The sequence below is a fragment of the Frankliniella occidentalis genome, unplaced genomic scaffold (assembly GCF_000697945.3).
Source record: "Frankliniella occidentalis isolate FOCC.00 unplaced genomic scaffold, Focc_3.1 Scaffold23, whole genome shotgun sequence".
NCBI classification, from domain to species: domain Eukaryota; kingdom Metazoa; phylum Arthropoda; class Insecta; order Thysanoptera; family Thripidae; genus Frankliniella; species Frankliniella occidentalis.
Genome location: NW_026267153.1, coordinates 2,897,626 through 2,909,736, shown reverse-complemented (window position 1 = coordinate 2,909,736; position 12,111 = coordinate 2,897,626). Strand labels below are relative to the sequence as shown.

The following is a 12,111-nucleotide window of genomic DNA, read 5'->3' as shown; positions in this document are numbered from 1 at the left end:
CGGGGGCGGTAGCGGGGGCCTGCGGTGGGGCTGGTGCTCGGGATGCTGGTGGTTCGGTACGTGGATCCAGGGCGTGGCTCGCGGCCCCTCCCTTAGGGCGTGGCGGGACTGAGGCTGCCTGAGGTGGGGGAAGGCACAGGCCGACTGCCCCTCTAAACGAGCCAATGCCACGTTTTTTACGCACTATTGATTAGAAAGGGACCAGTCAACTTAACAATGCCTTTACTGGCTTCACTACTTACGGCATAATTTTTGTCAGTATCTCAAAAATCAGTTTTGTCCTTGGGAGAGCAGAAAAATATTACCTCTGCGAACGTGCCAGGTGTCCGGAGTGTGCAAATGTGATGGCCTGTTCTTCCCACATGGGGATTTCAAAAAGGAATTTTAATGAAATCCCGGCCAGTGCCTGATACTCATATTCAAAGAGAGCACTGCGCCGGTGCGATCTGCCGAGCGAATGTATGTGAAGAGAGAATTCCGCGGTTCCCTGGTTCCCTCCATTTTTAAATATTCTTTTTATGTATTTTAATGAATTCCGTCAGTGCCGTGCCCTGTAAGGAATGTCTCTGCTTTGCTCAAAAGACAATATGGTGTTCTATTTATTTTCTGCGTAATTTTTCTCTTGCCGTTGTTGTGATTAAGTGTAGTCGAGGTGAGGGGATCATAATGGTGCTGTGCCCGAACAATGTAAAGTATGATGTTAATCGTTGTTTTTCTTCGAGTTGTTCGTAGTTCCACAAGTACTGTGTATACTTTCCCCCACTTTATCGACTGCTCGCATCTTTGCTCAATGTTGTTATTAAAGCGACGTTCCCGCTCCGTTTCCCCGAGTTTTCCTAGCCCTGCGCGGGCCTGCCCCGCCTTCCTCCCTTTCACCGCCGCTGCGAGGCTGAAACACTCCACTTGATGAGTTCGAAAGAATGTCGCTGCTGGTCGGTGGTCGACGGAGAGGAAACCCCCACCACAGGATACTGGCCTCCAGCTTCCAGTTCCAGTTTATAATGGCTGTCCACGGCTGTCCCTCTCGGGCGGGCTGTCCTATCCATCTGCAGGACAAGCTAGGACCGACCGGCCAGAGCAATTCTCCATTCTCCAAGAAGCGCGCCTTACCAAAGCCATATTACGGTTATCCAACAATTCTACTCCAGCGGGCACCGACAATTCGTTGGGAAGAATTTGGCTGGTCTGGAAGCCTACGTAGGAAATTGCTTCGCAAGTGCTGAGTATTTTCTTTACATTACGCGTATTACCTAGACGTCGTACGCGAATGAAATTTTGGCTCGCAGTTAGGGATCGTCCAGAAAAAACGTCCGTTTCTCTCAAAATCATCCTGCACACTACAGCAGCTCGGCGCCTGCAAAACTCGGAGTAGGCCACCCCGCAATACACGCATGCACGGCATGCAAGATTGTGCCCACCCATCAGGCGCCATGAGAACTTGCATTGCCTTAATTTGGAGGGTATTCGTAACGGCGAATGACGGACGTACTTTCTGGATGATGTCCCTTACAAAGCAGACACAATCGTTAGAGGGGATTTCAAACATTGCAGTGGCGGGGCACACATCCACGCGGTGAGGCGCCTAGAAGCTCCCTGGAGCCGCTGCGGAGCCCGGTGAATTGAGTGGCGCGAGAGCGTGGGAGCGGCCACACGCGCGGGGTGGTCGGCCCGAACAGCCGCCACAATAAAAACTAATTATTCGAGTGGCGCGGGACATTTCTCGAAACGCTCCCCTTCCCCTTATTTTCCTTTTCCCTCTATTTTCATCCCTGCTATTTTTTCCCCCTCTTATTTCATCGTGTGTGGAGAGAGTGGGAGCGAGACAGAATGCTCGAACAAACATACTGGCTGCAACTGGTGTGAGACTTGACCACAAAGTGGAGGTGGAGGGTGCGGACCCAGGGCGGGCCGAGGGGCCGCGGGGCCGAGGGGCCGCAGGGAAGAGGCCTACCGTGTGCACGACGCAAGACTCACCGTTTACACAGTGCGCCTGGACGTGTGGCCATACACACAGGTGCCGCATTGCTAGGGCCTCATCAGCGTGCTCGCACCTACGCTCTCTCTGCCCCCCCCCCCTCTCTCTCTCTCTCTCTCTCTCTCTCTCTCTCTCTCTCTCTCTGTCTCTCTCTCTCTCTGTCTCTCTCTCTCACACACTCTCTCTCTCTCTGCCTCTCTCTCTGCCTCTCTCTCTCTCTCACACACTCACATACACGCTACGCATCTGGTAACGGCGTGCTGAATCGATCCCCCTCCTTCCCCTCCCACCCCGCGTCAAGGAAGCGCACAAGGGCGGTCCATCGCTGCGGGTTGCCTACCCTCCGGGTCGGGTCGTGCGCGCCCCTGCCCTGCCCCGCAGCCTGCTGGAGGACGCGAAGAGTCTATGCAGCATGCGGCGCCGGCGCGGCTGGGAGCTACAGCGGCCGGCCCGGCGGCGGAGATGCAATCAGGCCTTATGGAGCACAGGGTGTCTATCAAGCTTACAAACGACGCGAAAGTAGAAGCGCCCCCGCTCCCCGCGTCAGCCGCCCCAACCCCTTCGGCCCCTCGGCCCGCGCCGGGTATGCCTTGCGGCGCGGGGCCCGGCGGAAGCGCATCTGTGCCTCGCCCCCTCTCTACAACCCCACCGCCCCGGGAGCCCTTCCCTCTGACACAGGCCGCTGGCCTTTTCGGCCGCTTGAGACGTCTGGGACGCGCCATCACTTCTTTCCTCCGCGTAAAACGTAATGTTGATGCTGGCACGGGAGATTGTTGCCACGGCAACCGCCGCCGCGCCGTCCACCGGGACTCGGGCGCTCTGGAGTCCTCCACCACCTTCGCCCTCTCTCCTCTACCCCCGCCCCGCCCCGCCCCACGCCACCCCTCACTCCGAGGCTCCAGTTGGCTCCACCATACCGCCGTATCGATCAGCGGGCAGCCGGGCTGGCAGCCGGGGCGGGGCGCGGCGGCCGCGCAGCCAGGCAGCCACCGCTCCATACCCCGCGCACTTCAACCTGTCCGCAAAAGAGTGCGAGGACGTGGCCTGGCGTGGCGCGGCCGAGCGGAGCGTGGCGGAGCGTTGTTGTAACCCCCGGCACACAGCCGCGCCGCGCCGTGCCACCCCCGCGTGTGCTTCGCACCCGCTCCTCCCCGTCAGAGCCCGTCACCGGTCACTGATGGCACAGCCGCCACAAAACCACGAATACTACTACTATTTTACTCTTCCAAACCTTGAGGTTTTCTCTAGGCCTGTGCCGCACGGTGGGGAGGCCACACCGCGCGGCCCTCCCTCCTCCCTCCCGAGTGCTACTCGGCGGACTCGGCGCTACAGCAAACAGAGGCACGGGGCACAGAGCCAGCCGCCGCGCCCCGCGCCGCAGCCCCTGCCGCCGCGGCTGGCTGAGTTCTAAGTTTCGACCAGCGGTCGTAGACCGGAACAGAAGAAGGGGCGGTATGAGAGGAATTTCAACCTTTTCAAGTAGAGGCAGCGACTCGTCCTCTGGCCGGGGCCGGACCGAGGGAGGGCCTTCCCGACCGCGGGCGGACGTTAGACGGGAGTCAGGAGCGGCATAGGGGGCGATGCACCTTGGGTTGCCTGAACACAGGAGTATATTGGAGCGCAACTTGGCTACCTTTCAGGCGAATCACTAGAGACGACGAGGGAGGGCTGTCGCGCCTGTTTGAAGTTGAACGTATTGCGTCAACTGCAAAAGAAAGCAAATAGGAGAAAATTTAGCTCACCATCGCTATGTAGCTCAGATTTTGTCTTGCTAGTTGCGGTGCTTCTAAACTAGGAGATGAATATTTATCACAAGTAAGTTCTGTGCGTTCCAAATGGTCCCTGAATGGTTCGAGGAAGCACAGGAGGGGCGGACACAGAGTTGGTTCAGGAATAGTTTCTGAGTCGTTAAAATGTGGGTGGACCCTAATTTACAGGGTGGTCCATAGACCCCTTCCTTTATTTTGCTTCTACTGTACGGCATGCAGTCGTGTGGGCGGGCTTGCCTACCACCGCTCACCACGGCGCCATAAGGCTACGCGTGAGTATGCAACCCGTCCGCACGACTGCATGCGGTTGCGAAGCTGCTGGAAATACGGTGGTAGACCCCCATCTTTCAGCGTCTATGGCATTTTTGTATGCTCTGCACTGGGTAGCAAGCAAGTAGATGACAATAAATATGCCGTTTATTGACGACTGTCCATGGACTCTAGATAAGACCTACCACGGACCCTCTTCTTTGCCACCTTAAGTCTAGTAGTTTCCCGCAGCCGAACAACGATACGATAGACCTACTCTAAAAAAATATCACACCTTCTGAAACATAATTGAATCAAAATTGCGTCCTCTGTCATAATTTACATCAAATTGACGACTTAAGAAACTTGATTGGCACTTCACAAAAAGGATGGGGTGCGAGTCTTACACTGCACACGTGTGCCTTTCGAGGGCCGGCCGCACTCACGCCGGCGGATGTGAGAGTATGCCGCAGCCACGGCGCCGAGCCGGACGGCGATAAGAGCAGGTTTAACGAACGACCCGTGTACGTCACCCATCTTATCGGCCTGGACCTATACTCGTATCAATCTACTTCAGGTACTACCGCCCCCACCCCATCCACGCGCTCGACTCGTGTGTCTAACGGCCTAACGGTCTCCACAGTTCACTGTAGCCTACTCTACTGACTTTGCTTTACCTCGTTGTTGCTGTGGGGTTGTAGGGTCGGACGCGGAAGAACGTGTTACCTCTCTTGTTGACTTGACTTGAAATTCCCTCTTCACCCGGTATCGACTCCTACTTTTCTTCCCCCTCGATACATCTCGACACTGACCTCGACCCAAATCTCGAATCGCAGTGGGGGGGCCAATGTATTTTTATTAGTGTCGACTGCTCAGTGGTGTTTATGTCGGGGACTTCGTCTTATTTTATTTTGAGATGAATTTAGGATTTTCAAAGTTTTTCTCTAAAAAGAAGCATGTGAACGAGGGGCCTACAGAGATAGGCCTGCCGACCAATGTTTCTCACGAATTTCATGTCAGTAAGAATAAGGAGACAGGGCTGCTTGAAGGTCTACCAACGCCCTGGCTTAGACTCCTCAACACCCAAATAACGTAAGTAGTCCTCTGAAATCACTCCTTTTATTAAAGTTTAATGCAGTAGCATCAGTCTCAGACAAATGTCTATCAAGTACACTCTCGTTGGGTTATGATAAAAGAGAGGTTATGTTATTGTTGTTGTGACTCACCTGTTGTGCTGTCACTTCGGCATAGTTTCTCATCTTAGTCTTGCTGTGCACTTACAATAAAGGTTGTTTTCTCTAATTTACGATATTATTCTAAATGTCACGCCCATTTAATCTCAAAAAAATATCTGGGGAAGGTTGCCATGTGATTTTCCCGCACTGAAGGTCACCATCTCAAGGCGTGACAGCTTCTCTTTTGACTTAGTTTCATTGTAGGATGTGTCTGATTACAGAAAAGCTGAACAAGATGAAAATCCAAATGCTGCCTTACAAGCCATTAAGTTCTATAATTATTCAATAAAAAAAAGAATATCTGATACTTTTAAACCCTTAGCAACAGAACGAATAATTGAACAAGAATCTAAAGAAATTGAGAAGATCCTTGGAGAAAATATTGGCTTAGGTAAGTCTCTATTAGTTAATCTTTATTTTATTAAGGAGTTAAAAGCCCTTTAATTTCTATCAGCTCATTGTGTAAGTGCAGCTAAGGAGTATATTTTGTACTATAATTAATGCCATGTGTCACTTTTAAGTCATTAAATTTTTGAATATTGAAATACCACTTTTGATTTTATGTATATCAGGTCGAGCAAAGGGTTGCAATAATTTAACTCTAAGCACTCTCAGTGATGGAACCGATCAAGTTATTTCACCATCATCATCCTCAGAGGAGGCAACACCCCGTTCCTCCCTTCAATCAGAGTATGGCGATAATTTTGATCGATCTACATATATTGTCATTCAAAAGGTATGGAATCTATTCTATAGACCATTTATTCTTATTGTAGCTTTACTACATTGATATGCGTGTTGATTACAGGAGGACAAGGAAGAATCCAACTGTGCTCTGATTAATGAGGCACTTGAAGAAAGTTTAAAGAACTTAAAATTAGATGTTCAGTCCCTTCCTGATCCTGTGCTGCCAGCTAATCATAGTGATGATGAGAGTCCTGTGTTGAGAAGAAAAACAGATGATCGATCTGTTGATCAAATGAGTGAAGTGGAAGTCTATGCAGAATTGAATCGAATCTGTCATCCAGGGAATCCCAGGCGTAGATTTGAAGTAAAATCTGAGCTTGGTGCAGGGTATGGTTTTGCATTTCTTCTGTACTCAGCCTTTTTCCCCACAATCTGGCAATAGGGCATGTCTTGGGTTTACTTTCTGCTTTAAATATAATCTGTACGTGTTTCCAAATTGATACACACTAGTAGCTGATAAATTTGAGAAGAATTTGAATCGGAATGAGTTATTTTGTAGATGGCCACTCTTATCGTAAGACCATCTAAGTCAACTTATGTAACGGCCCTCCTCCTTTTTTACCTTTCAGGGCTTCGGGGACTGTGTCAATTGCAAGAGATACAGTTACAAATCAGCGAGTTGCTATTAAAGACATTGATCTTTCCAAGCAGCCTAGAAAAGAACTCATTCTTAATGAAATTCGAGTTATGAAGGACTTCAATCACGAGAATTTAGTGAACTTCCTGGATGCTTACCTTATTGAAGATCACCTTTGGGTAGGTATAGACACATGAGTTGTATTATTGGTCTATTTGTATTCCTCTCTAACATGTGATTTTCTGTCCACTCCAGGTTGTTATGGAGTTATTGGATGGTGGACCCTTAACAGATGTGGTCACAGAGACAGTAATGAAAGACAAGCAAATTGCAGCTGTATGTCGTGAAGTTTTGAAGGCTATAAGTTTCCTGCACAATAAGGTAGGAATTTTTTCTACAATTCAATATGTATGTTTTATTGGTCTCCCCTGTTCATTTTTTGTTAAAGAACAATGCCGTATACTTTCAGGGTATAATCCACAGAGATGTCAAGTCAGATAATGTTCTGCTAGGTCTTGATGGTACTGTGAAATTAACTGATTTTGGATTCAGTGCTAATATTGTTGGAGATGAGAAACGGCAAACCATGGTTGGAACGCCATACTGGATGGCTCCTGAGGTTGTGACTAGAAAACAGTATGGTCGCAAAGTGGACATTTGGTCCTTGGGCATTATGGCCATAGAAATGATAGAGGGAGAACCACCCTATTTGAAAGAAACACCACTTCGGGCTCTCTATTTGATTGCAGCGATTGGTAGACCACAAATAAAAAGATGGGATTCTCTATCCCCTGATTTGCAGGTGCGACAGCATATATTACTTATCTTTGGTTTAGGTAATCTTATCCTGTTTTTAAGATTTTAACGTTCTTCTATATAAAAAACCTTAATTGATTTTTCCAGGACTTTTTAGACAGGTGTCTTCAAGTTGATGTTGATACTAGAGCAAGTGCAGATGAACTATTAAAGCATCCCTTCCTGCAAGATTGTGCAAAGCTAAGTTCACTTACTCCACTGATTCGTGCAGCACAGAGAATTCTTTGCAAAACCCATTTCTAAGTCATTAATCTTGGAAATACCCACATCAGCACACACACCTCAAGTTACCAACCCACCAACTCCATTACATCAGCTGTGATTGGTGAGTTTTACTTTAAAAAGTGATATGTTGATAGATGTTTCATTTATACTACAGGAAGTGATAGTAAATGGGGTCGTCAATAGCCATGTATGTACCTGCTTTGGGTCATTATTTGACCCTGTGAAATAGATTTCTAGGAGAAAATGATGACAAATAAAATATACATGTGTTACAGAGTAGAGTTTGGTCTAGTCGAATACAACTCTAATATGGTGACTCTCTAGAGAAAAGGTGAACTGAATGAGATGGCAGTTTTATCACACATAACAATATGATATGAAAATTATTTGACTTAGTTTAATTTGTGTCAATTGATTTGGCTTTCCTAACTTGAATGTCATTATTTTGGCCAAGTTGGTGATTTTAAATGCTTCAACATACTTAAATCTATCTTTGTAACTGTTTGACTGACAATCTCAATTTTGTATTTTTTTAAATGTTTATGAACTTGATGCAAGAAAGTGTGTGATCATTGATATTGGAATTCTTTTGAGATACACAAAAAAAATCATTTATTACTAGAAATGATTGAACTTTGTATAGTCTGAATGAATACATTCCTCAGTTTGTATTGTCATTTCAGAAACATATTTGCAGTAGATTGAATTGGGTGAAGCTCAATACATTATGTATTTGTGTTATGCTTTTAGATTTTTTTTTGTTTACTGTGTAAAGTATTGTATTGTTTCTATATATTTTATAGAATTTTTATCCTACAGTATTCTAGCATTGTGTCTTCCTCTGCTGTCCTCTTTGTGGATGTTCATAAGTTAGGTCTGTGCAAACTTTCCACTTTACAAACATTATTTTTGATACAATTTCTTTGATCTCCGAATTGTTTGATACCGTTCCAAAAAACGCATTTTTCTTGAACCATGAAATCCAAGCTAGGTTATTGTACTTTTTCTCCTGTTATTGTGGTGTCATCTACGTATTGCTAAGCTACAGGGACTGAGGAACATCCGTCCACATACTATTAAGCAGATATAAGAAATTGTTTTTACTTACTGTAGGCTGCTTTTACTTTAATTCACTCAGGTGCTCATGAAGTAGTGTAATTCATTCTTCCCGCATTTTTAATAATGCTCTAAATAAATACCATTTAAAATCACAATTGAAGTAGCCCTATTTTTTCTCTTGTGTAGGGAAACATTTGCTTACACCTTTAGCATATATTATAAGAAAAGCTGTAATTAAATTATCAATTATCTATCCTGGTTGAATTTCTATATCAACCTGTATGTCTACATATTCTGTAATTGTTTTCAGCATGCATTATGTATAGTTACCTGCTCAATACGTTTCCTTCTTGGCTGAAATGTATATAAATGTGGTCAAGAAAGCAAGCTACATTTTTATTTAGAAAAGGAAATTTTAATAAAAGCATCAGTTACTTTTCCCTTTATTTACACAGTTTTTATTTCTTCGGTTTTGTTGATGGGGCTTTCTTTTGTCCTTTAACTTTGGGAGCTTTGTCCAACCCTCGCATATTGGCTAAGGGGACTTTGTATTTATCTGAAGCAACCAAACAGTCATGAACAATTGTGGTACTTCAGAGTTACATATGTGTAACATCTTTACCATGACTTACCATGCAGCAGTTGTGAAATGAAACGAACTTGATTTCCTTGAATTTGTAGTTGAACTCCTTTTCGTCCTTGGAGGGGATTGATGGTAGTACTTGCCGCTACACCTCGTTGGCATTCCTTTGCAAATTCAGCTACATCCACACCGTAAATTTCTAAGTTTGAAATTAAAGTCACCTAAAATGAGTAAGAGAGCATTCATCTTAGCAACATATTAGGAAATTAGGACAAGTGATTCTTCATAGCATTAACAAATTTTTGAAAATACCTTTTTGTTTCCAGTGCGTGTGGCAGTTTGGATATCTATGGGGGTCAATTTTCCTTTGTCTTCTTTGTGTATCTTAGGGGGTGGTAATGAACTTGTGTCCAACATACGTGCCATCACTCTTTTAAGTAGATCATCCCAAACTAAAACCAGAGGTTCTGCTGGTAGAACCCCCAACACAGCCTTTGCCAATACATCATCACATTGAACTTTACTGAATATATTTTTTTTTAAAGAATAAGAAGATAAATTATGTAAGTGACAGTGGAATAACATTTTAATCTTCTCATTAGTTCTATTTCAACACCTTACCTAGTGTCTCCACCGATGTGGAGATTTTTGTTGTTTACATAGTCACTAATCACCTTTTTAACAGACGCAGGGGAAAGCTCAGCTCCAAGCCTTGTATGCAAAACAAAAGCCAACAAAATTACAACGTTGAAATTGTGAAATAATAAGTGTAAAAAAATTATTTGGATTGATCATATACCTGTTAGAGTAAAGGCTGAATATTGGAAGAACTGAAGGTGTAACTGAGTACATTTGCTCGGCATGTACTTGGCCACACATACATTTTCCAACACGAGAATGCCCAGGTAATACCTGACCACTTACATCAACCACAGCATCCAGATCCAAAAAAGTGAGAACAGCTTCATGGTTGTAGTTAATTGCTAAAATTGGCAAGGAATTAGAGGGATTATGTAAACAATCTCCAGTAAAAGCCACATCGGCAATTTAAAAGAAACTTACAAGTTATACTCATTACTCCTTTGCTTAACTCTTTTTGAGAAATTATTTTTTCAACAGCAATTTCATCAAGAAATTTACTGAGCTTTTTGTAAGAAGACTTTTTTAAATCTACTGATTTTCCAGGAGGACACGCAGAGAGCATATGTACTTTATAAAAGTTGCTAGTAAGGATTGGCAGATCAACCTGTGACAAGCAAATGTATTCAAATAACATTTCCCGATAAAGAGAGCTGTAATGCTGTGTCATTTTCTGAAACTACCTTTCGAGCTGATGTTTTAAGGGATTTCAAGAAACAAAATCTGAGTAGTTTATCCATAGCTTCCGCTTCTGTTTCCAACGGTTGGATAATATCATTGCTCTCAGCTGAAGCAGCTTTCTCTTCAAGGTTTGGGATGAGGCTGGTAAGTTTTTGCGTAAGATCTTCAACCTCTGTAGGTTATGAAATAGGATACCACATTAGATTTGAAAACTATGATAACCGATTTTGATTAATTCAGACAACTTTAACAAACCATTTTCATGCTCAATCTCTTCTTCTTCCTCACTCTGTCCAGTTTTCTTGTCATCTTCACTCTGTTCATCTGAATCTGTTTTACTTGACTCATCATCTTCTGAATCATCCTCTGATTCGTCTTCTGAGCTCAAATTTTCGAAAACACAGGCACTCAGGCCTGGTGGTGGACCCAACTCAGGAATGTTATATTTTGCTCCCTGTGACCATAGGAGGTCTCCGACAAAATGCAATATATTCACACATTTGCCACGACCACCACACATATACATATCATGACTGGAATGAGCTGCCACGCCAACAGCAATAGGAGCCTGATTAGTTGTAAGGTTTACTGAGACACAGTCACCCTTAGATAGTTTTCCATAAGCATTTATTGAAATGCCACCGGGTAGCACAACACCAGGGAGCATAAGGTCGGCTCCATTTTTTAATTTTTGAAGCACCTAAAGAACAAACAGTTTAGTTCTAAAGATAATTGCTGTGCAGGAAAGAAAATATAAAAAATATGAGGAATAGGCTGAAACTAAATACACACTGGTGGCCATGTAGTAAATGATGGAACCAAATTAGGAAACTGCCAGAGCAGGTATAGAGCAGGAAATAGCTGATTCTCTCTCTCGAATGCAATAGGTCCCTTTTCCAAAGAATAAACATGGACAATATCCTTGGAATGAGTAAAAATTTTCATCAGGGAAACTGGTTCTTTGTTAGGTATGTATTCATTGAAGGCCTCCTCGGTGATACTTGGAAATGCTTTCAATATGTCTGCTCGGAATTTCTTCCTGTAAATAAAACCATGTCAAAAAGTTATGAAAGTAGACGGCTAGAGAGGTAAAGAAAGAAAGATGTGGCTTTAATTTTAATAAACGTACCTAACAGACCCTTTGAGTTGACAATTAGTTTTCACTTGGAAGGGTTTTGCAAACATTGTTTCAGCAAGATACCTTGCAAAATATTAACGACATAAACACGATGAGAGCACTTCCAAAAATAGATAAAACAGAAAAGGGACACTATTTGCCACAATTAGTTACACAGCTGGTTGTCAATAAAAAATAAACATTAACAGGAACATAACCTCATCTACATGACAGGGTGAGCAGCTCTGAAGATGTACATTTCGTTTAAATCTGGCTTTGAGGTGGCTAATAGTTAAATAATCAGAAATTAAAAGTCAGTAACATAAATTTTCGTATTGTAAAACCTTTTTAAATGGCCATACTTGATAGTCTGGTAGGGATTTTGCATTCAATGGTTTACTTGCACGTTGGTACGACCGGCTGCACATATGTCGTCTGC

The 12,111-nt window shown here is 44.3% G+C and overlaps 2 protein-coding genes across 2 annotated transcripts; one reads left to right on the top strand and one right to left on the bottom strand.

Moving 5' to 3' along the window:
- Positions 1-4,559: 4,559 nt before the first annotated feature.
- On the top strand, positions 4,560-9,098 carry LOC113205018 (serine/threonine-protein kinase PAK 1). Its single transcript, XM_026420437.2, has 8 exons — positions 4,560-5,085; positions 5,450-5,619; positions 5,801-5,964; positions 6,037-6,302; positions 6,545-6,731; positions 6,808-6,933; positions 7,022-7,354; positions 7,456-9,098. Exons 1-8 carry the CDS (start codon positions 4,910-4,912, stop codon positions 7,609-7,611), a joined length of 1,578 nt encoding a protein of 525 aa, XP_026276222.1. The 5' UTR covers positions 4,560-4,909; the 3' UTR covers positions 7,612-9,098.
- LOC113205017 (eukaryotic translation initiation factor 2D) lies at positions 9,028-11,834 on the bottom strand. The gene is made up of 10 exons (XM_026420436.2): positions 11,685-11,834; positions 11,348-11,594; positions 10,811-11,255; positions 10,558-10,727; positions 10,298-10,481; positions 10,035-10,218; positions 9,857-9,946; positions 9,548-9,758; positions 9,285-9,456; positions 9,028-9,208 (listed from the first exon to the last, which is right to left on the bottom strand). Exons 1-10 carry the CDS (start codon positions 11,738-11,740, stop codon positions 9,111-9,113), a joined length of 1,857 nt encoding a protein of 618 aa, XP_026276221.1. The 5' UTR covers positions 11,741-11,834; the 3' UTR covers positions 9,028-9,110.
- Positions 11,835-12,111: the final 277 nt, after the last annotated feature.

What these genes read in the sequence shown, in the direction of transcription:
- LOC113205017 (XM_026420436.2), bottom strand. Translation starts at nt 11,740, where the DNA reads ATGTTTGCAAAACCCTTCCAAGTGAAAACTAATTGTCAACTCAAAGGG. An exon ending in AGAGATTGAGCATGAAAATG is followed by an intron (nt 10,728 to 10,810) that starts GTTTGTTAAAGT and finishes CATAACCTACAG; the next exon opens with AGGTTGAAGATCTTACGCAA. An exon ending in AGGAGTAATGAGTATAACTT is followed by an intron (nt 10,219 to 10,297) that starts GTAAGTTTCTTT and finishes TGCCAATTTTAG; the next exon opens with CAATTAACTACAACCATGAA.
- LOC113205018 (XM_026420437.2), top strand. Translation starts at nt 4,910, where the DNA reads ATGAATTTAGGATTTTCAAAGTTTTTCTCTAAAAAGAAGCATGTGAAC. An exon ending in CATATATTGTCATTCAAAAG is followed by an intron (nt 5,965 to 6,036) that starts GTATGGAATCTA and finishes TGTTGATTACAG; the next exon opens with GAGGACAAGGAAGAATCCAA. An exon ending in TTATTGAAGATCACCTTTGG is followed by an intron (nt 6,732 to 6,807) that starts GTAGGTATAGAC and finishes TGTCCACTCCAG; the next exon opens with GTTGTTATGGAGTTATTGGA.